The sequence below is a fragment of the Cariama cristata genome, unplaced genomic scaffold (assembly GCF_000690535.1).
Source record: "Cariama cristata isolate BGI_N322 unplaced genomic scaffold, ASM69053v1 scaffold9291, whole genome shotgun sequence".
Classification (NCBI taxonomy): domain Eukaryota; kingdom Metazoa; phylum Chordata; class Aves; order Cariamiformes; family Cariamidae; genus Cariama; species Cariama cristata.
The window spans coordinates 22,739-44,701 of NW_009598658.1; the positions used below are offsets into that span (position 1 = coordinate 22,739).

The following is a 21,963-nucleotide window of genomic DNA, read 5'->3' on the forward strand; positions in this document are numbered from 1 at the left end:
TCCAGGCAACCAGGGCTCCATCATGCGTAACGGTGACTTGGGGAGACAGACGCCGTCACTCCGAATGTCTCCCTGCCTCCTCCTCCTTCCCCAGCTGTGTATGCTGAGCATGATGTCCCTTGGGTCATTGGGGTCAGCTGTCCCAGCTGTGTCCCCCCCAACTCCTTGTGCACCCCCAGCCTCCTCGCTGATGGTGTGGGGTGAGAGGCAGAAAAGACCTTGACTCTGTGTAAGCCCTGCTCGCCGATAACTGAAACATCCCTGAATTATCAATGCTGTTTCCAGCACAAATCCAAAACATAGCCCATACCAGCTACTAGGAAGAAAATGAACTCTATCCCAGCCCAAACCAGCACACGTGGTAATTCATAAGGACATGTCTATTTCTGTGTATAAAATAAAATGGTAAAGAGATTATGTGAAGCTTTGAAATTCTGAAATATTATTTCAGCTTGAAAAGTAGCATTTGCGCAATGTATAAGTAGTGACTTTGTTTTTTGAAGTTTAGAATATGGGATTGAAATCCTTGTCATAGTGTGTACTGCTGATATTTTCATGGGAGTTCTTATCAGAGGAGACATCTTAATGGTTTCATATCTCTTTATATGTTTTGGTATCATAGACCTGTCCAAATAAAACACTGTGATTGTTGGGTGAAAAAAAAAATATATATAATTATTTTTAAATAACCATGTAACTTGTATTGCCCCAGATCTTTACAGTGCTGAAACTTAAAATAGTTCCTCTAAGCTAACTTGGAAATAATTGCAACTTTTTTTTTGTGTTTCAGGGAAATGAGGCAAGCTACCCTTTGGAAATGTGCTCGCACTGTAAGTTTTTTTTAATTGCTACGTTATATTGTTAGAGAGGTTAATCTTATTTGGAGATTGATATGTACAACTTTCATGTATGAGGTTACTGAATTTACTGCTTGAAAAGTTATGCAGTTTATATACTAACCAAAAGACTAAAGTTAAAAGGTGAAAGATTACCTTTGGAAATAATATAACTTTTGCTGTTGGATTGTAAAATCAAAAATCAGTCCATCATTAAAAAAAAAAATCAAATTTTTTTTCCTATTAGAGTATGAAACAAACTTACAGTAGTTTTGACGTGTGTACAATGAAGTGTTATAACTGGTAGTTCAACTGGTGGGCCTTTTCCATCAGTCCCAGTGCAAGTTCCTGGGAGATGTGGAGTGGCTTGTGGTGCAGTATGGGCTAGGTCAGGAGTGCACTGTATTGCCTAAGCTGCATTTACACCCTCAGAGGAAAGAGAGGTTGAGGCTAAAAAAGCATTTTTTTCCTGCGTATAGTTGCAGCCAGGCATTTAGGTGAGAAGCCACTTGGTGGTGTTCGCTTTAGGCCACGTGAGCATAAAATTCATTCCCCTGTCTCATGGGGTTAGCCTACCCTGTAAAAATAGTGAAGTATTTCTTGCCTAAAGCTGACCAAAGAAAGGGTTGTCTTGTGAAATGTCGCTGTAGTGTTACGCTAAATGTACTTATTTTTCACTGCTTTTTTCCTTGAATGTTTTTCTTCAGTACTAAATCATGTGTAGACCTGTGTATGTGTGTATGGACTGCTTGATAAAATTCCTCATCTTTGGTGAATCAGGTCCTGTTTTTAAACAGAGTAATAAATCCTTCAAGATGGGGACAGTCTTCTAGATTGCTTTCACAATGCTAGTCATAACTGAACTCCAGCTCTCATAAGTCAAACGGTAATATGAAATAAGTAATCATAGAGGAATCTCTTTCTAAATACATTTTTCAGAGAAACTAGGCTTCAGCTAGTGATTTGCAAGTCCTCTATACCTAATGCACATGCCCACATGAATTAGAATGAGTCATCAGTTTGTAAACACTTGAGAGTCTTATCCACAGAACCGCATTGCTGTGTTATGCTCTCAGTGTATATTTGGTTATGTGAGTGGGAGTTTTGTATTTGATGAAGACTTCAGTAGTCTTTTCCTGAATCATGTATGTCGATCTTAGATTACTGCTCCATTGGTCAGTTTTTCGTGAGGGACAAACTGGCTTCTTGAAGATTTTTTTTTTTTTTTAAAAAAAACCTAGATATGTCTCTGATAGAGCTGTAAGCAGTGTGTTGCAATCCTTAACTGTTGATTCTGGAACAAGCTATATTCATTGGTAGCAACTGCCATCCTAAAGCTTTACTACTGAACTTGTTTGCCTCCTTTTATTGCAGAGAAAGAGAAGATTTCCGCATTATATTCTGTGATTAAACTGTATGTTGAGGATAGCGTTATGTAAATATGAGGTTTCACATGATTAAAGCTTTTTCTGCCTTGATGGTGGTTCTCGCAGTAGAGAGGAAGTCAGGTGCAAAGTAACTACATCTTCCCTAGCGTGTGTAGTTACCACAGACATCCCTTTGCTTGCTTGTGCCTCATCACTGCCATGATTGCACTGTGCCTAAAGATTTTTGCATGGCTGAGTACCCTGAAAGAGCAGGGATTTTGGGGGGCACAGATGTGTACAGTAGCGTGCCTGTGAATAACCACACTAAGTAGGTGTTCACCTTGTTCTTCAAATGTTAAATGTTGACGGTGCTTCCAAGCAGTTGTCACTGACAGGACAAAAGCTTTTTGGGCCAAGACCGGACAATGTTTTTGAAGATGGTTTGATAAGGATTTTGAATGGTTAGGTTTTTTGGGAGACTGTCAGTTAACGGTAATGTATTTATGCTATCTGCACGGTGGTATTGGGCCGTAACCTCTGCCTGGCACTGCAGTCGCTGTTTTGGTGTCTCGTTTTATAAGAATTACTTTGTTTTAAAGTTGGCAGTTAGAGGAAGCAAATTCAGGATGCTATGCAGAGGATGCACACCATTAAATAGTCGAGAATGTTCTTTGTACCCTTCATTTTAGAACATCAGCTCTTTTCAGTGGGTGAATTTGTGTTGTTGGATTTCTTAAAGTATGATTTTCTCTCAGCTGTGCTGTGTCTGAGAATTACTGAAAATCTAGTGCTGTTTTACATGGTGAAAATTTGAGGTCAGCCAAGCTATGTCAAATTGTCCATAAGAACATCTTTATCATAGCAAAATCTGTGAAGAAAACTACTTTATAGTATAATAAGCAATATTTTATAGTAGAAAATAGTTTATAGTATTTTATAGTACAAACAATATTTTATAGTATGTTTTGTTTTTAGGATGAGATTAGTATCTCTTCTCTAACTTGGGAAACTGTAATTGACACATCTGAAGTCATGAAAAGGATTAGGCCAGCTGTGTGTAAGCATATACAAGACAAGTGGTTGAATGTGTTCTCAAGGGCGTCATCTTTTTGAAATCTGATCTCCAAGACTGAAATGGCTGTCTTGGTGGCTAGTCTGAAATATTATATTCGTGAATCAGACAAGACTGTAGAGAGAGGTGAGAGCTTTTTGACGAAGGTCTGTTTTATTTTGAGATCTCTGCAATCCATTCTTATGGGGGGTGGGGGAGTATATATATATTTTTTAACCTGGAAACATTTAAAATAAATTTCAGAACAGATTTTAATTACCAAAAATCTTTTTCCTAATACCTTAGCAATAATCTTGTTTATAATGATCTCATATTGGAAAAATATGTGGAAACTAGGCTCTCTGTGACCACACTCTAGTCTGTTTTTTGTTAGTTATAACTTTGAGCCAGTATTTTTAAGAGTATCTGAAAAGCCAACCTTTTAAATACAGGTTTAAACATTTAGGTAAACACTTAGATTTCAGAAGTGCTCAGCACCTCTTTGCCCAGAGATACACAGTTTTTCTAATGTTTGTACGCTTTGCAGATGCCTGCATAAGTGTTGTGTACTCTGCAGCAATGGATGTACTGAATACAATACGTAAGCAATTATCCTGTTAAAATATCCCTGAATGTAGTGGATTTCAGCGAGATGTGTATTTCTAAGGCATTCTTTACTTTTGACTAGTAGGCAGCTAGCCATGTACCTTTATGTTGACTAGAAAAAAAAATATTAAAAACTTTTCTGAAATTACTTTTTTCAACGTAGAGCACACCGCACTCCAGAAATCTGCTTCTAGTGAAGCTTTTTGAGTTGCCACTTGAATGCTTTTTGCAATACTATCTGAGCATCAGTTGTGTGAATAACAGCTTGAAACAAACAACTGGTTTAAAACATAATGGGTCATCCTGTGCTGCTGTGTTGGGGGAAGGAGTGGGCATTCAGTAGTACGTATCAATATATTCGAGAGTGTCCACCAGGCAGATAAAGGTCCTTTACTAAAATGGGAGTTACACAAAATGTTTGCATGTGGTTTCTTGGAAGCATAGAGTCCTTGCATTTTAACCTGATCCATCCCATTTTTAGATGCATGCAAATGAATTCAAGATACTAAGCAGGTATCCATGGCTCTAGAATTTTAATGCCTGGATGGAAGAGGAATCTTGTGAAAATACTGGTAGTTCTTTAACAAAAAAATCCTTAATGCTGGAACTGCTTAAAAATCTTCACCTTGTTGTGTTCGTTACAAGCTGAATGAAATTAAAAATGGATTATGAAGTAAACAAATAATTGTTTGTACTTTAAAACAGTGAATAATTTCAGGGTGACCAGCAGAGCCTTTTAAAGAAAAACATTTAGCAATTATTTCCAGCCAGTTAGTAAGTTTGTAAGCTCAGGCATCAGCGCCAAGCTGATGGGATACTTTCCGATTCCGCTGAAAAGCATAGGAAGCGTTAGAGGCTCATGTCAGCTGGTGAGCAAAGCACAAAAAAGGCTAACTTGAGTTCAGGGGTAGAGGAACGCTCACTGTGGCCAGAGCTCAGGGACCGCTGTGATGAGTCACGGGCAAAAAATGCCTCAAATGATATAAACACAGCTTGATCCTCCTTATTTTGCTCAGTGATGTTAGCACCCTTTTTACACTATTGTGGACTTGGACCTCCTTGGATTTCCTGGTGTTTTCATCTCTGTCCCAGTCTCCTGAGCTTGCCTTGTAAAATTCTGTCTGCTGCTGCCACCATCAGTCCTTCCAGCTCAGAAACCTATGCAAATTTAAGACTTACACTATAATGCATTCATCCCTTATTTTATATTCTTATTTTATTTTTTAAAGCAATTTTATGAAGACAAAGATGTTACTGAATTTTTTTTAAAGTGTGTCAGCTTTTTAAATTTCAGCTGGTGGAAAGGACTTTAAAGGTAGGTGAGGTGCTTGCAATATATTTGAGGGAAAAATAATGAAATTGTTCTGATATGAAATTCTCATCCAGTCAGTTATGGAACACTGATCTGCAGATGTTGTGTTTATCTGTATGTTCATAATGAACAGAGGCTTTTATGCTCATGAACTGTTAAAGGAAATTTTCCTATTGCTGTAATTACTTTGACTTTTTCATTATTTCCTTCTCCAAGTACTCTCATCCATGGTGTGTCCATTGCCAGAAAAAAAAAACCCACAACATTGGATGAGATTGGTATTTGGTCAGCTTTTGGCAGAGATACTAATTTCTTTAGTACTGTTCTTTGACTTGTTTTTTTCCCCCAAAGTGTAGAACCTCTTCTCAAGATCTCTAGTGCAGGCAAACCCTTTGCTTGAGTGTTTCAAGGTTTGGAATGAGAAATTTGTAATCCCGTTTCTAGTAGGAACTGCTGCTAAACATCTGTGCCTGGCTTGTGTGTTGCGCTTGAACTGGAATTGACTGTATGAGCTGTGAAATTGGAAGTGTGTATATGTGGAGAAAGAGTACCATTTTCTGAGTACGAAGACTCTTCTTTAATTTCATAATTTAGGCTACAGTCCAGCAAAACACAAAAATTCTTGAGAAATATTCTTACATACCCTCCTACCTCTTCCCCTTCCCATCATATGATTCTTGTCTTTTATCATCCATAATCTTGACCTCCTCGACTACAATCTATAAAGAAAAGAATAAATTGATGCTTTATCTTCTCTTAATCATTGCTTAACATGAGGTTCTCATGTTAATAGCTTGCCGAGGTGCTGGCTTTGCAGTAAACTGTAGTGGGTCCGGTAACTCTCTGGCAGCAGGGCAGGGGGTGAGGGTAGATAGTGCCTACCATTTCAAAGAGTGACCACTCCATTTACAGTTTTAAGATTTTGAGGAGAATGGAAACCAAGGAGTTTATGTGGACAGGAGCAAGAGTAGACAAATACCTTCAGTATATTGGTGAGAAGAAGCATTTTGTGCTGGCAGAACTCATAAGCAGCTATTTGGGCTAATTGCTGGTGGAGCTCAGCTTTGCCATTCTCTGTTAATACCATCATCTTTTAGTCTCATGATTATGTTCTTATGCTTACCATATGGTAATATGGCTCCTTCCGTGTGATTCAGAGGGATGTTGACAGTAATGCGCTCTCGATGCTGCGGTGCAATGTCGTGCTGTTAAGAGCACACCTTCAATCAGGTTCTAGGCTTTCCTGTAAACTGCTGGAAAAGGGAACGCAGGTTTATTGCAGTCGGGAGCCTAATTAATTGAAATGCCAAATTGCGTACTGGAAACTGAGGAAACTAAGCCTCTGCAAATGCTGTGTCGGGAGTCTAATTAATTGAAATACCAGATTGCGTACTGGAAACTGTGAGGAAACTAAGCCTCTGCAAATGCTGTTTAGCCTTATTTTTATAACCGTAGAGGCAGAATCAGATCTGTCACTTGCTGGCACAGCAATAGGAAGATTGTTCTGGGCATATCGACCCTTTTTTTGCCCTCTGTCTCTGTAGTTGCAAGCAGTTACCAAGACTGACTACCTGCAGAATGTCAGAATTTGCTATTCAGGCAAAAGTAAGTCTTGACAGAAAACCATCTTGTACGTCTGGTGTGCTCTCCCTTTCGTTCCAGAATAGCGCAGTTGTGTATATCTCTGGATGTGTGTCTGGTTGGTTTCTAGACAAGGATATCAAGAGATTTAAGTGGAAGTTTGTTTCTACTTTGGTTACAGGATCAGCTCTCTGAATTAGCTACAATTTCCAAACATAGAGCTCTGCATGTTGGCTGACCTAACATACTGAAAAGACTAAGTGCTCATTGTTCTTAGGCTGCACTTCTACAGAAGCCTAAGAACGTATTAACATGATGTAAAGTGGATCAGGTGGTATGTATGTGCCTTGTCGAATTTAAGAAACGATTTCTTTTACTATTGGAGCAAATGCACTAAATGGAGCTAAGAAATGTTGAGGAGACTGTTCATGTTAGGAAAGAAGTTGGTATGGGGAGTTTGAATGCTTCAGGTTCTGCAAGATGTGTTTGCTGTCATTTGCTGTATGCTGGTCACTTTCTAGGACTTCCTAAGAACTTCGGTGCCTCCTTCATACCCAGACGGCGTGAGCAGTTTGTGAGCTAACTTTGGTCTCATAAATCAAGCTGCTGGTACGGATTTTTCAGATTGTTACAGGGAAAATTTTTCAAACTTTTCAGCAGTAAGAGAGTACAAGATTTCTTAGTGGTGTTTATGGATTCTACTGGCAAAATCAGAGATGTAAAGTAGGGTACTAGGTATATGCTTTAATTGAGATTCTTTTAAAAATTTGAAGAGGATAGATGATGTTGTACTGCTGCAGAAAGTGAATCTGCTTTAATTTTGGGGGGGGGGGGGGGATGTGTGCAGGTCATGGCTACAGGTATGTCTGTTTCCTGTTTAAGATGGAGAAAAAAAACTTATCTTAGGTCTGTCTTGGGGATGTTTTGAGTACGTGAGTGATAACTGGTCAACAGTGGGACTGTGTTAACCTGCTTAACTTGGCATTTATGCCAGGAGATCTCATGTTTGGTGTGCTGAAGAAGCACTAGTTTTGCTAATATCTTTACTAATATAATTGTCTTTCTAATGTGTTATGTTAGTCTAATGTAAATGTAATGCTAGCGCCTTCAAAGAAAACTCAGTCTCTAATTTCTTCATAGCTGGTATTTGTAAGAGCTGTCTGACTAAGAACTACCTAAGCATCCTCAATCCTTAGAAACGTTGTGTCAGCATGTGTTATGCAGTGAGTCACAAGGCTTAACTGTATTATGGCTGGTGCAGGGAGGAAAAAAGGTAAGGTTTATTTAAAATAAAATGAAGAGGCTTGTGTTTGTCTTGGGAATTTGGTGTTACCTTTATAATCTTCCCTGAGAATGTTTAATAGTTGCAATAAAGTAGGAGAAATTCTGGTAGGAAAGCAATGAAATGTGCATTGTGTGTTTAACTGGCAAATGTTTTACTGAAGCCTTTCTAAGGATAGGTGTGGGTTTTGTTTTTTTTTTCTTTCAGTTGATGCTGATGAGATAAAACGACTAGGAAAGAGATTTAAGAAGCTTGATTTGGACAACTCTGGTTCTTTGAGCGTGGAAGAGTTCATGTCTTTACCTGAATTGCAACAGAACCCATTGGTACAGCGAGTAATAGATATATTTGACACCGATGGAAATGGAGAAGTGGACTTCAAAGGTAAGACACAGTGCTGTGTAACAGGTGGTGGCCTTGTGTCAGAATTCCTGGAGCTTTAGAATTCACATTTTGCTTCAGCTGAGAAAGGAGGGATGAAGAAAACTTGTTAATCAAAATAAGGTGCTAATTCCTAGTGAAACTCAACACCAGTAAAACTAGTTTCTCTGGCGCATTAGGGCACTCCTGAATGAAATGCGTAAAAGAGCATATTGCTTAGTAATAGCTTTCCAGGTCCTACTCGTTTAGGACTATTCGTTAAGTATCTCTTAATGTACGCTAATTCAGAGTCTTAATTGTGGTGCTATCTGAAGTATATTCCTAGGCTGAAGAGACTGAAAAAAGTGGGGTAGACTGTGTAAGTGGTGTGTCTGCATAAGTTGTATTAATCCAAATGTTGTGAGATCTGTCTTTTGTTGGGGTATTTTGGAAATAATTTTCTACATTGTGAAAGTGGTCCAGAATTTTCTGTTGATACTTCCTTTACGGGATTCTTTTTAGATGGATCTTAGGTAGGCTCTTCAAGCAAAAACCAAAAGTTTTGATTTTGTACACTCCTCGAAAATTTTAGACTTATTTAAAATATTCATGATTAAAAGAGGCCAGCAGGTTAAAAATCTTCATTGCTAGTTGATGTTAAAACAGTCTAAGCCCCTTAAAAGTGATAATGTCTGTAAGTTCTGGTCAAGGTAATACTTACTGTCTCTTCTTGCTCATGACTGGAAAAGGTTAATTGGTGCTGGTTTGGTTTTTTTAATTGGAAAAGTTTTTAAATGTCATTTATATGAGACTTTCTTCTCTAACAACCCTAGTTACAGGATTTCATCCAGACACATCACATCCCAGGGTTGTTTGGTTTTTTTTGGCAACTCAGGAGTTTGCTCCTGGGATAATGACTTCATTGTTAAACAGCGTAAATTTTCTTTTTACCCTATTTCTTACCAAAAAATATTTTTTTTAGCAATTAGAGCAGTATTCAGTTTTAATGTAATTCTTGCTTTACGTTGAGAAACCAATCTTGAGAGGAACTACACAGACTCCCCACTGGAGTAGCTTTAGGAGAGATCGCGATGGAGTTTTATATCAGATTCTTGTGAAAGTCTAGCAATAAAATTACTTAAATACTGGCGTGAACAAGTCTGTTCAGTGAGCACAGTATTGGATGTGGAGTACTTCCCACTAAAGAACATTAAAAGTTTCAAAGTATGTGGACGCTTTGGTGTCACAAGGTAGGCAATATGTAAAGATTTTTAGATTCTTTTTACAATTTCTAAAAATTTCTGAATATTGATTTCCTTGGTTTATTAAAAAATACACTTTTTGGTAAATGTTTTTCTTGTATTCTTTAGAATTTATAGAAGGAGTTTCCCAGTTCAGTGTCAAAGGAGATAAGGAACAGAAGTTGAGGTGTAAGTATTTTGATCTTCCTTAACAAAAATTTTTTTGATTCTCAAACTAACTTTTGTTAGTTAACACTGAGTAATCAGTAAATCCAGATTCTTTTGAAAAGTGGGAAATAATGAAGGTAGATTATAAGCTTTTTGCACGCATTTGTCATTTGTGTGAAAAATTTGCCAGTGCTCTTTTCTGCAGGGAAGGTTTGAGGAGGAGATTGCCTTCTGAGTATCTTCAGTTGCTTCCCTTTTGAATAGAAAAATTCATTTAAGGATACTTAGTTCACAAAACTGTGTAGCAATGTGCTTTGCTTTATGGGAGCATAAGAAAAACACGAAATTTTTTGCTACTGCAGTAGAACAGCACTAAATTCTTGTTTGAGAACTGCATCTCAGGAACACAACATGACCCAAGCTTTTGGAGTGGGGAAGGGGTAGGCTCAGTCATGGATGTAGCTTTCAATAACTAAGACTGAAACGTTTAAAAATAAATTCAGTCTTAATGCCAGATTGTTTGCAGCAAAGTAACCAGGTGGGATTTTGATTCATCCCTTCCCTGGAAAGTTACAATTTTTTCTGCGTGCAAATGAGCTGCTACCTGGGTGCTTTATTTGTGGTGGTAAAGATTTTTCCATTTCAGTGTTTATAGAGTTCTTTTACTGCTGGTGCTTAAACAACTTCAATTGACATTTCTAAAGTGAGATTTTTTTCTTTTAAATTTGATAGTAGCACCATTCGTTGTATTGTTTCCAATGTTTCATGACTTTCAGGATGAAATGGAAAGGCTGTAAGAAATCTCACTTAAAATGCAGTATTTTTCTCAGCTTGTGCAGCATTGTGTCATCACTTATTGTAATGCAAAGCACGTGAATGTATATTGCTCTTTTCCGACCACATTTGTTACTGAAAGTTTTACACACACACACGTATATTTATTTTACTCCTGCAGTTGCTTTTCGCATTTATGATATGGACAAAGATGGTTATATCTCAAATGGAGAGCTCTTCCAGGTGCTGAAGATGATGGTTGGGAACAATCTCAAAGACACTCAGTTACAGCAAATTGTAGATAAAACCATAATTAATGCAGATAAGGATGGTGATGGAAGAATATCCTTTGAAGAATTCTGTGCTGTAAGTAACCTCTAAAGAAAATGTTGATAATTTGGAATTTAGAAAAAAAAGATGAAAAATAGTAAACAGTATGAAGGGTAAGATTATAAAAGCAGAGCGTTTCTTCTGATCTGGCAACAGTCACTCTTTGCCACAACTTTATTATGGATGGCATTTTTGTCTTGGGGCTTCTGGTAGAGCAATGTGTCTTAGGGCATATGAGGAGGTAATGAATCGGTTCCTTCGGGACGCAGACTTTCCCACCGAATCTAGTGTGCCTGAAGAAGATTGCTTTGCAAAGAGCACAGCAACTTTTACAAAGTAATTTCTATGTCGTTTTATGACATACTAAACACAAGACCAGTCCTAATTATGTTTGTACATAGACAAAAATGCTAGCCTGACGTGAAGACATGTATTGGATTCCAGTCTCTATGCTGGTAGAAAATAGCAGCTTTAAAGATGAGTTGCGAGTGACTGGCTTGTCGTAGGAGGCTGGTTTTCAACAGTTGATTAAAACAGAAACAGCAGTTTTAGTTGTTTTAAATGTCTCTAGCTGCTTAATGGAATACACGGAGTGAAAAAAAAAAATCAAAGCACGGTGGGCAGGCCTGTACAGTCTGCTGAGGCGGGGGGAAAAATGCTTCAAAGCACCTGAAAGCTGTCAACTCAGAGTACGTCACAGCAGATCTCTTTCAAAAAGTGTCAGTGTCAGGGGTGGAGGGGAGAGGTGTGTTCCACAGAGGTTAAATTCAGGTTAATCTCCCAGTCTCTAAACCGGTGTCTGCTCCAAATCGCCCTTGAGAAAGGTTTATCTTTGCGGAGTGTGGAGAGAGCCTGGGGAGATTATCCCTGTCTGCGGAACACAGGGATGTGAGGAAGGCCGGGGTAGGGGGAGTTGTGTCAGTTACGGGCAGTCATTTAAAGGTGCATTTAAAAAACTCGGGGTTTTACTCAGCAGAATGCTTCAATGTAGCAATTGAGACTTGAAATGGTAGATTTTCACCCGTGTCATATAGTTGTTTAAATAGTTGACAGTAAGTTTTAAATTCCTTCCCTTTAAAAAAAAAAAAGGTAAATGACACATTGAAACTTGAACATTTGAAAATGGCAGTAACGTGTGTTTACACATTAATTTAAAATGCTACCCAGGTGTATGTTCAATAATACACCACCGTTTGAGTCGATAGGCACTCAAGCATTGCTTTTGTTTCCTACTCTTTGAATTTACAACTGCAGTTCAAACATAACTTGTTCACACTTAGGATCAATGCAAGTTCTAAAAAAAGGGAATAAAAAAAAATAAATCTGCCCTCCCCCAAACTATTAAAGCAAAAAGGTTCTGTTGCCTGCATGTTATTTTGGTAGGGTTTAGTTAATGTTCTGGCATTGTGTGAAAATAAGTGGTCACCTGCAAAGAACTGGGAACGCGTTGCAGCCTGCAAACACCCAGATGAGTGAAAGAGCTGTTTATTTCTTGCACGGGGCTGTTGCTTCGCGGCCGTCCGTCAAATACGATGTTGTCGTTTGTCCTTGGGCTTCTGCCCAGGCTTCCTGTCTTGTACTGCTGTTTGGTTTTCCTCTTCCTTTCATTTAATTTCTTCAGTTGTTGTTGACCTCCTGACAAGACACCTTACATTCCCACAATCTCTTACCCTCCTGTTCTTGCATTTTACCTTCTTTGAATTTTGTGCCATTTATCTGCAAAAATACTTTCTTGTTCGTGGCATTTGGCCGTACCGTTCGGCCTTTGAATTTTAGTTCTGCATTATAAAAAGTTCCTCTGACATTGCACCTTTCCTTTTCCTTTCTCCATGCGTGAATCGTACACCTTTGAGCACCGGTAATTCTTTTTTGGGTGCGTGCAGTTTTGTCGGAAATCCTGCCACCTTTCCTACAGCCCATTGCTTCTCATGTAAAGACGCACAGTTTTACAGGGTGTTTCAGAAGTAAAGTTAGCATTTCATTTAACATCCAGAAACATAACTCAAGGTCAGAATATGAGCTGGGGGAGGACAGCCCAAAATGGTGTGATTTACACTGTTTTTCAGGCCCTTGAGTGTGTGAACTGTACTAATATAGTGACCTTGGTTCACACGTAATTCAGTCGTGTATCTCGCGGTACTTGTGAAATGTAAATTGGTTTGGAGAGGCCAGGGAAGTTCTGTGGTTATGGTGGACCTGAATGCATCTTCCGAATAAACTGTGTTCTCTGTGTCTTGCTAACTTGCAATTCTCATCTCTCTCCGAACGCTTATTTTTCTCCCAGGTTGTAGGAGGCCTAGATATCCACAAAAAGATGGTCGTAGATGTGTGACTCTGTAGGGCACCACCCAACACTTTTGCTTTCTTCTCCATCTCTGAAGATCTGCTCAAGACGTCCAGCAATGCTCTCTGTGTATTTAAATGGAAGTATTTTTCTCTGTGAAGCCACATTTTCCAACATGAGCCTCATGAAGCCAACTAAGTGTTATTGAACTTTTATTCTCTCAATAACTCAGTGTAGCACTTTAAAGTCTGAAGGACAGCAAAGATGGAAAGAGCATATCAGTGTGGTGGAGAAAGGGAAGGGGTTGGCTTTTTAATTTATTTTTCTTCATCTTTTATAACAAGGAAATATCTATCTATATATATGTGTGTGTGTATTTATATATAGATATATATGTAGCTTTCTATATGTAGTAGCTAGGTGGGCTTTAATTTAATATACTTGATTCAGAAACAAAACTAGAGTACAAAGTGCCAAGCAGAATATTAACAGTTCAATATATGGATATACATCCTTACTTTTATTTCACACAGTTTTATATATATAGTAGAAGAATGTAAAATTTTAACTGGGTGTTAGGTCAACTCTTTTTCTTTTCCTGTGACTGTTCAGATGTTTCTATATATTGACTGGCTGACAAAGCATTGCTTCTTAGTAATCCACCTTAATTGCATTTTTTTGTTTTTGTAACACAGGAGACTAAGTTTATTTATACCTGTTAATATATTACCAGGGACTGTGTCTCTTTGCTAAATAACTTAGTACAGTTCTACTTAATATGAGAATATAGTTTAATGCTACTGCCAAGAACTAGCCCTCGTGTGCGTACAGCAACTGCGGAATGCTTTGACGGCCGCTAGCTTTCGTCACCTGGGAACCGGGAGCAGTTACGGCTGTCCTGAAGTTACGGCACATCTGCTCTTCTGGGTTCAGCGTAGGTACGGCTGCTCCAGGTGTTAGACGCAGTCATGATTTTCTCTCACGCTTAGCTTAAGGAAATTAGGATCAATGCAACTGTGCAGGATTCCCATCTACTTATTTTATACAGTACTTGGATGATAAAATGTTCTTGCCATTGAAATTGTTGTTTCAACCATGATAGTTTCCCCTCTGCATTTAAAGAATACTACAGGTAGCATAAATAACTGGTAATATTTTATATATATATGTATATAGGATTCATACAGGGGGAAAATCTTGTTAACCTATGCCATAGAGGAGGAAAACTTCACACTATCTAAATTTATACCTCTTGCGGTTCTCCAGTCCTTTGCCTGGAGAGATTTTTTTTTTTCTCTTCTAGACTTGTCCATATCATAATTTGTAACGGATGGTAACTTGATATATTTGTGTGATATAAAAGTAGCGAGCCATGTTTTACAACTTTGTATCATCCCTTCCCTTTTCTGCAATGGTACTATTGGCTGGAAGAAAAACATTTGCTAGATTATTATTTTTTTTTTTAGGACAGTACATCTTTCCTGTATAGTAGGTTTTTCTATTAAAAAAAGGGTTTTATAATCAGGAGTGGGAAGTGCAGGTTGTCTGAACTGACGTCAGTCGAGCACCTGTCTGCCATAGCTGTTCCTTCAACTGAGTGCTGCACATCATGGGCTCTGTCTGTGAGAGAGAAATCCAGGTGCTTGGTGTCCTTGCATGACATGAAGTTTTGCATGTAGATCGATTTGAAATGTTCCTCTTGTTTACATAATTTGCATAATTTAAAAGATAATGTTGCCAAACTTTGGTAAATGTTAATGTTCAAAACAAAAATCTCCACTACGTGTAACTTCTTCCTCTGGATCAGTACGTGGTTTATAAATCCAGCCAGTGGTTGTATCTGTTCCAGTGTCAACTGCCATGTGCTCTGCTTCAAGGGGGAACTAGTCTTTTGTGAATTTTTTGTACATAAGTATTTGTTACAAACATTTTAGCAAATGCTTTCGATTTCTCTTACTTGCTTGTGCATATCTTGGCTGGCATTATAGAAATTAGTGCTAATGTTATTTCCTTAGGGGGACTGGAAGGGGAGGGATGAGGTTTTCTTTTTTTTTTTTTTTTTAGTTTGTGTGGGGAAAAATGATTTATGTTGAATGTTTTGTTTTTCCTCTGCATGCGACATCATATGTTGTGGGAACTATAAGAACCTTCATACTCTATGAATACAAAATAAAATATTTGAACCTTGGCTGGGCTGCTTCAGTGCTTCCCTTGACCTTTCCTGTTCGACTCTGAGCAGCTCTGCGCCCTGCTCTGAAGGAGAGAAAACTTTGCTGTTCGCAGGTTTTGCCCCCTCTTCTGATTATAAAGAAGTACGGAGAAGCTGTACAGGGTGCAGACAGTCCCTGGAATACTTCCAGGCTTCATTTCATTGTTTCAAGACCACTTGTGTGTTGGTATTTTTTTTTCCTTAAAGGCACATCTGAGTCTCTTTGCCAAATGTCCAAATGGGATAAATTACCGTGGTTTAGATCCTACTAATTCTGGTAAGTGGAAGGTGGATTAAAAAACCAAACCAAACCCTAACCTTAATGTAGGTGGGGAATGAAAGGCAGCTTCTCTTCCAAGGAAGGGTCTGAGACCTCTCCCTGCGGGTGCCCTCCCCTCCCCGGAGCAGGTACATCCTTTACGGAACGCTGTTCCTGCTGCCCTTTGTGGGGCAGTTGCTTGGGACTTCTGGGTGCTGCCTGCTCCCGTTGGTGTCGTACGCACCTGCTGTAGCAGAAAGATCAGATTGCTCCTCTGTGCCCTGGGCTCGCTCCCCCCTTGTCTTTCAAGCTAATTGAGATCAAGGACATAAATCGCCAACGAACAGAAAGTGTGCTAACGGGGGCGTACGTGGTTTTACCGTGAACGGACACGCTAACTCTGACTGATGAGAGCTCTGCATTGAGGTGACTCAGCAAGTCTTAGATCTCTTGGCAACTGAGGGCTCAAATGAATTTGGCTGTAATAACACTACTGCCAATAATCCCAGACTATAAAGTGCTGCTCTGGAAACGCAGACATTGAGAGAAATGCTTATTGCTCAATTTGCTAGTGCTTTTGATAATCTCATTTTGGTTTTTGTTTCATTCATAAATTACTTTGCAAGAGACTTGGTGACAAGTTTGGCTGGCAGGGTCAGGAGGAAGGGGCCCGCGTTTAAGTCAAACTGGGCCTGGGCCTGGTCTCCATCCTCTCCCGTTGCCCTGTGGCATCCAGGTTGCATTTTAAGGAGACACAGCCCTCACGGTTCTTTGGGCTCTGGAGCACTGGCAAGTACTTAACCTGGCTGCTCTTAGCTTCACTCGGCTGCCCTGACAGATCGTTTTCAAGAGAATAAAAACAATCTATACAGGTGGATTCTAGGATGAAGTCAAAGTATGCTATTTACCTTTGTTGTCTTACTGTTTCTGTGATGGGTTGTTCATCAGTTGCAGAGACTCCTCGGGCAGCTGCCACTGAACTCTGCATTCCAGTTGACGACTCCTTTTTCCAGGAAGGTACTGAATGTGATGGGTTAGGCTGTGTAACTGCCGATTCCTTTAGGCTCAAAACATTAAACTCAAAGCCTTCCTGAAGTTCTGACAGCAGTCTCTTAATGCTTTGATGTTCCGCAGTCAGTAACAAAGCACCTTTTTGTTTGAGGATAAGTTTAAGTAAAATTGGGTACCTGTACTTCTGATAGAGACACAACCAATTTAAAATAACTTTTAATGACTGTACAGAAATATTAAGTGTGTTCAAACCAGACAGCGTGTCTGAAGGAAATCGGACCGCACAAACAGCCCTGGTTTTCTTCTGGGCTTCCAAATGCAGCAGAAGGGCGAGGGCTGCTGTGGCTCCGGGCCTCTCGCAGGTGCAGAAGCCAGGGCTTCCCAGCCCCAGTCCGTGGTGGTGCGGCTGCCCTGCAGCTCACAATCTTTCGGCTGCTCTGCTGGCCACTGCCCGAATGTTGCCGTAAACTTTGGAGGGGGGACTTCCTGCAGGAGAAAGCACAAATTCGGTCAGCAAACACGGTAACATGTATGTCCCAGGAACAGATGTTTGGCTCTCGTGTCTGTGTTAAAAGTGGAGAAATAAGGTGATGGGCAGGGTTGGGCATCTTGTCCGCTACCGCAAGGGCAGAGTTAAAACTGCTGCTGGTGGGGTGAGCTGCCCCCTTTGGGGTGCCGGGCAGGGCATTCAGAACGGCCCCTCCGGGAATGCCGCAGCTACATCAAAAACCAGAAAAATCTTCTTTCTGCACCATGGAGAGGGTTCTGGAGCCAGAAACCAAGCCCTGGGTGCCCTGCTTCTTCCCCAAACCCTTCTCTTAAGGGCAACAGGACAACTCCCAGCAGGCTGCCTGCTGCAGAGGCAGGGGCGGACACACCAGGGGGGAAGGTAGGACCCACAGAAAGTCGCTTCTCAAACCGTGAGATCTATTTATATGTAAGGGAGAAGATCAGATAATGGAACTTACCTAAAATTAGATTGCAAATTGCTGTTCGTGCCATTTTAATGTTCTGAAAAGATCCCAAAATATGAATTTTCCTGTAAAAAGCAGTCAAAGTAGCATTAGTTAATGGAAAAAACCCTCTGTGATTACGTAGTTAATAGAGTTGGAGGTTAGAGATGAAAATGAAATTTCAGATCAGTGTACTAGGTCCTTTTCTGCACTTGTAAATAAAAAACCCCAAACCCAGAAAACGTACAACATAAAACCTGTCCTCTTCTGAATCTTTTTTAAAAGAACTGTTACCATGTGCCAATGTAACAGTGTAGAAGTTTTAGGAAGAAAACATTGTTGGTGGGTTGAGCTTTGATTCTCTGTAAGCAGGAGTTCTTACACCCCGGGGAATTGCTGTTTGCAGTGCGCCGGTAACATCGTCATCGTTCTCATAACAAAAGGTCAAATAAATACTCAGCGTTCATTAAAAATAGCACTTAAATCATTTGTCTTCCTACTGCTCTACAAATGTTTCAAAAAACTCAAGTTATCTTTGCTCCTGGAACAGGACAGGGATTAGTTTAGGGATTGTGCTCTGCCTAGAAGGAAGGAAGTCAATACTTACGCGTCGGCGAGAACGATTCGTGTCCTGGTTACGTTTTCTATAGTGAATTTTGTTTTTCCGCCTTTCCCTGCTATTCTCCCTATTGCTCTTGACAGATGATCTCCTTTCAAAGGTTTGACTAAAACGAGAGTTAACACGCTCAGTGTAACGGCAGCGGTGTGCGTTTCTGTAAGGCTTCCTTGGTTAAGTTACTGGAAACAACAACTCCCAAGTAAGACGAAAGCAGCTTTACTGGGATGAATACAGATACGTGTGTATTTCACCTTCTGCGACGAGAAGGGAAAATCCCATCCGGCGTTACGTGACCGTGAGGTCTCTGGCAGCCGAGAGAAATTCTCGGGCAGCAGCGCCAGGGAAGGCATTCCCTTCGTTAGCGAGCAATTCAGAGCGAGCACAGAAGCAGCCCAAGTGCGCCCAATTAACGCCAGTAGAAATGAAGTCGATCAGATTTGGATGCTGCTCTGAAGGGGACTCCAGAGAGTCCCAGTAACACATGATGTAACAGATGTTTCTGCCCCTACTTCCCACCCCTCGCCGTCAAAGCCCATTCTGGTTTAAACATCTAACGGGTGTGTTCCCCAAACCACTCCCTCTCACCTTCAAGTTTAAAACAATGTTTACTCAGTGACAAGAAAAATCAAGTCACTTTGACAAAGTGACACGCTTTTAAGGATGAAGGTTTGGGGGTTTTGTTGGGACCTCTTAGGAAAATGACAACCCTTTGAAGCCGCCTGTACCTGGACGATAATTCTGTGTAATAGCATGAAAGTCTTCCCCATCCCTGAGGCTAAGTGACACAAGTGGAGCAGGGGGAAAGAAACAAAAGAACGTCCTTGCAGATGGTACACACAACTACTTGCATGCTGCCGCAGAAACTACTCACCATCTGTAACTTCAAATGATTCTAGAAAAAGATCATCTAATCTGATGAGAGCAAGAGCATCCTAAAATATTAAGAGATTTGTTATCAGCATGGGTGTTACAGTGCCACGACAGAGTTGAAAGCTGATGTTTCCTTTACGTGTACAACAGGCGCCACCGGTAGTTATTTCTCCACTTACCACACCAAACAACAGTCAGTCAGCTAAAGTTAGACCGACTGCTTCTTCAGTAGCAATACAAATTTTTATTTCAAAGTAGAGAACCCTACACCAGCTCAGGCCCCCCCGGCCCCCTGGAGTCAGTGCAGGTCTGTGGCAACGAGCAGCCCGTACCGTACTGCAAAAAGTGGTGCTGTTTTCTCCAAGCAGAGTTTGAGTTTGGAAGGGACTGAAGGTTATTGGCTTGGACTAAAGCCGAATGAGCGGTCTCTGCACACGCAGAGCACCTCAGAGCCAGATTACTGCTTCGTGCTTGCCTCTCACGTACAGCTAAAGATGTCCTCCATTTCATAACTTTAATTATGCGCTGTTGGAAGGTTACTTTGTTATCCTGCATTACCATAAGAAAATAGACTTCCACTCCAGTCACAATTTCAAACACATTTATTTCTAGAAACCCACCTAAGGATTTTTGTTTCTTTCTTACTGTAGTTTGCAGAGAGGCCCAACACATCATGCAAGCAAATTCAAGCAATCTCACCATCTAGCTGTTGGGAGACTCACCTCGACTTGAAACCCAAGTATAAATGCTTTCACAAAATCAGCTGCTTTCGTTAGAGCACTGAGATCCTTTGTCTCTTGGCAAGTCTGCAAGACAAGAAGTTCCATTTGCAAATTAAGACCATGCAAGTAGGATCAGGATGTGAAAAATCTAAAAGATAGGGTCTAACTGTGAAAAAGCCACATTCAGGTAATGCTCCGATACCGTGTTTTCCTGAAAGACCCCAATCTTAACACTCTCTGCTTTTTTCTAATGTTGACCCTCAACAAACAGGAGTGCATCAACTACCCCAGCCTGCGTCTGGAGGGGAGGGAAGGCAGAGGCTGCTGGACATCCCCACCGCCCCTGACTGAGGAGAACCCTTTTCATGGAAAAAACCCAAACCAAACAACGCAAACTGAACTGCAACACAGAACAGCAGAAAAACAGAGAAGGGTGAATGCAGGAGACAGCTTGAGGAGGGACGGTTATCTTAGTGACAAAAGATGCTTTAGCAGGTGAATAGAAACCCTGACAGGTTCAATAAAACGTATGGGCTGGGAAAGGTTAGCAAGGTGTTTGGAACAGGGACAGATCCACCTCCCAAAGCAGCAAGTGTTTTATACTTTTGGTTTTTTCCCCCAGCCAGTAGAGGCCACAGGATTTGCTGCCAGGGGCATTTTTTCAGTTCATGTTCTAAAACTGGGCCAAAGCATTCCTCTGCCACCAGTGGGAACGAACGTCTGTGCACACCTGCGTTTACAGATCCCAAGAGGGACGACTTAGAAAAGCGCAGTCTTTGAAGCTGTGAGAAATGAAAAGCAGGAAACAATAATTCAGGGTGGTAATTATGTTAAGGGCTGGAACACATAAAAGGTATTCCGAAATGTCATTTACAGCTTCCACGCCACGTCAGAGAAATGACAGAAACCCCCTGCAAAGTTTTCAATCGTTTTATATTCGTGATAGATATGGGCAAAAAGAAAGTGGCTTGGTAAAGAACACCACTACCTTGCTCTTCAACCAGACACCACTTCCTATCAAAAAGCAGTGTTAAAATCCCAGGTTTTTCACCTGCGCAGTTCCTGCTCTTCCCTGCCTGTTCCTTCACCTTATTTCTAGGAAGTCTAAATAAGGGGCAGCTCTGGCATCTTCCCTCCACTTGCTACCATCAAACGTATGGGAAGGTTTCAAGGTTAGGAAGCAAAATTACTGTTGGTGTCTGGATTTTCGCTATTACAGTAGAAGATCTCATACATCAACGTTGCTACCACAGTAAGTCGTAGGTCAGAGGCGTGGCACAAGCTTTGGATTACTCTTAGAAACCGCTCGCCTGAATATCCCCGAGAAGGAAGAAGAATGAAGAACGAGCATCTACAAGACTGACGATTATGTATCGGTACTTGTACCCTAAGTTGTTTCAGTGCAGTCCATTAAAGAAAAATCACAGCTCTTAAACTACAGGCCCTCATCTTCTGCCCCAAAAAGATAACGGAAGATTCCGTGGTCCCCTCAAAAGACACCGTTAACTCAAAATTGTCACACAAGCACTTGGTAGTCTTAAATACCTGGAAAACACTGCATTCCAAAAGTGCACCTAACACACAGACCAAGATGCTTCCTTAATTCTCAAGTATGTAATGTTCTTCTACAAAAACTGAAAAAAAACCCAAACCCAAACCACCAGCTTACGCTGGCCCCTTCCAGAGGAGATTAACACTTTTAAATTTTACTTGCATTAACTACCTGCTTCTAAGCTGTAACTGACAGATCGTATTTTGATCCCCAGCGAGGGTTTTCTGGTCAGGTGAAACCACGCCGTCCCCAAGCGCTGCCGGGGCTCCGAACGCCTCCAGGCTTGGCAGGAGAAGCCCTGGGGGGAGAGGGGCGGCGTTGCCGGGAAAGCCGTGGGATCTCTCCTTACCTTGATTTCCACGTTTCTTGTTTTCAAATTAAACCTGATTTGAAGCTGCAAGTGCTCCACGATGGGCGTGAATATTTTCATCCAGTTCTCTTTTAACGGCGTGTACCTGTTGGCCGGCACGGGAACCTTCCTCATTTCGCCTTTTCCAACCTAGTGCGGGGGGCGGAGAGAGAGAGAGAAGGCCGTGAAGGAAGGGAGGGAAGGGAAGGCCGGGGAGGAAGGGAAGG

The 21,963-nt window shown here is 40.7% G+C and overlaps 2 protein-coding genes across 2 annotated transcripts; one reads left to right on the forward strand and one right to left on the reverse strand.

Annotated features, from left to right (window-relative positions):
• The first annotated feature begins 793 nt into the window (after positions 1-793).
• Positions 794-15,380, forward strand: PPP3R1 (protein phosphatase 3, regulatory subunit B, alpha). The gene is made up of 5 exons (XM_009709377.1): positions 794-830; positions 8,243-8,419; positions 9,766-9,825; positions 10,760-10,944; positions 13,193-15,380. The coding sequence occupies exons 1-5, from the start codon at positions 818-820 to the stop codon at positions 13,238-13,240; spliced, it is 483 nt and encodes a 160-aa protein (XP_009707679.1). The 5' UTR covers positions 794-817; the 3' UTR covers positions 13,241-15,380.
• A 1,668-nt stretch (positions 15,381-17,048) lies between these two features.
• On the reverse strand, positions 17,049-21,920 carry PNO1 (partner of NOB1 homolog (S. cerevisiae)). The gene is made up of 6 exons (XM_009709378.1): positions 21,737-21,920; positions 19,836-19,919; positions 19,115-19,175; positions 18,232-18,349; positions 17,640-17,710; positions 17,049-17,157 (listed from the first exon to the last, which is right to left on the reverse strand). Exons 1-6 carry the CDS (start codon positions 21,869-21,871, stop codon positions 17,090-17,092), a joined length of 537 nt encoding a protein of 178 aa, XP_009707680.1. The 5' UTR covers positions 21,872-21,920; the 3' UTR covers positions 17,049-17,089.
• Between the last annotated feature and the right edge of the window lie 43 nt (positions 21,921-21,963).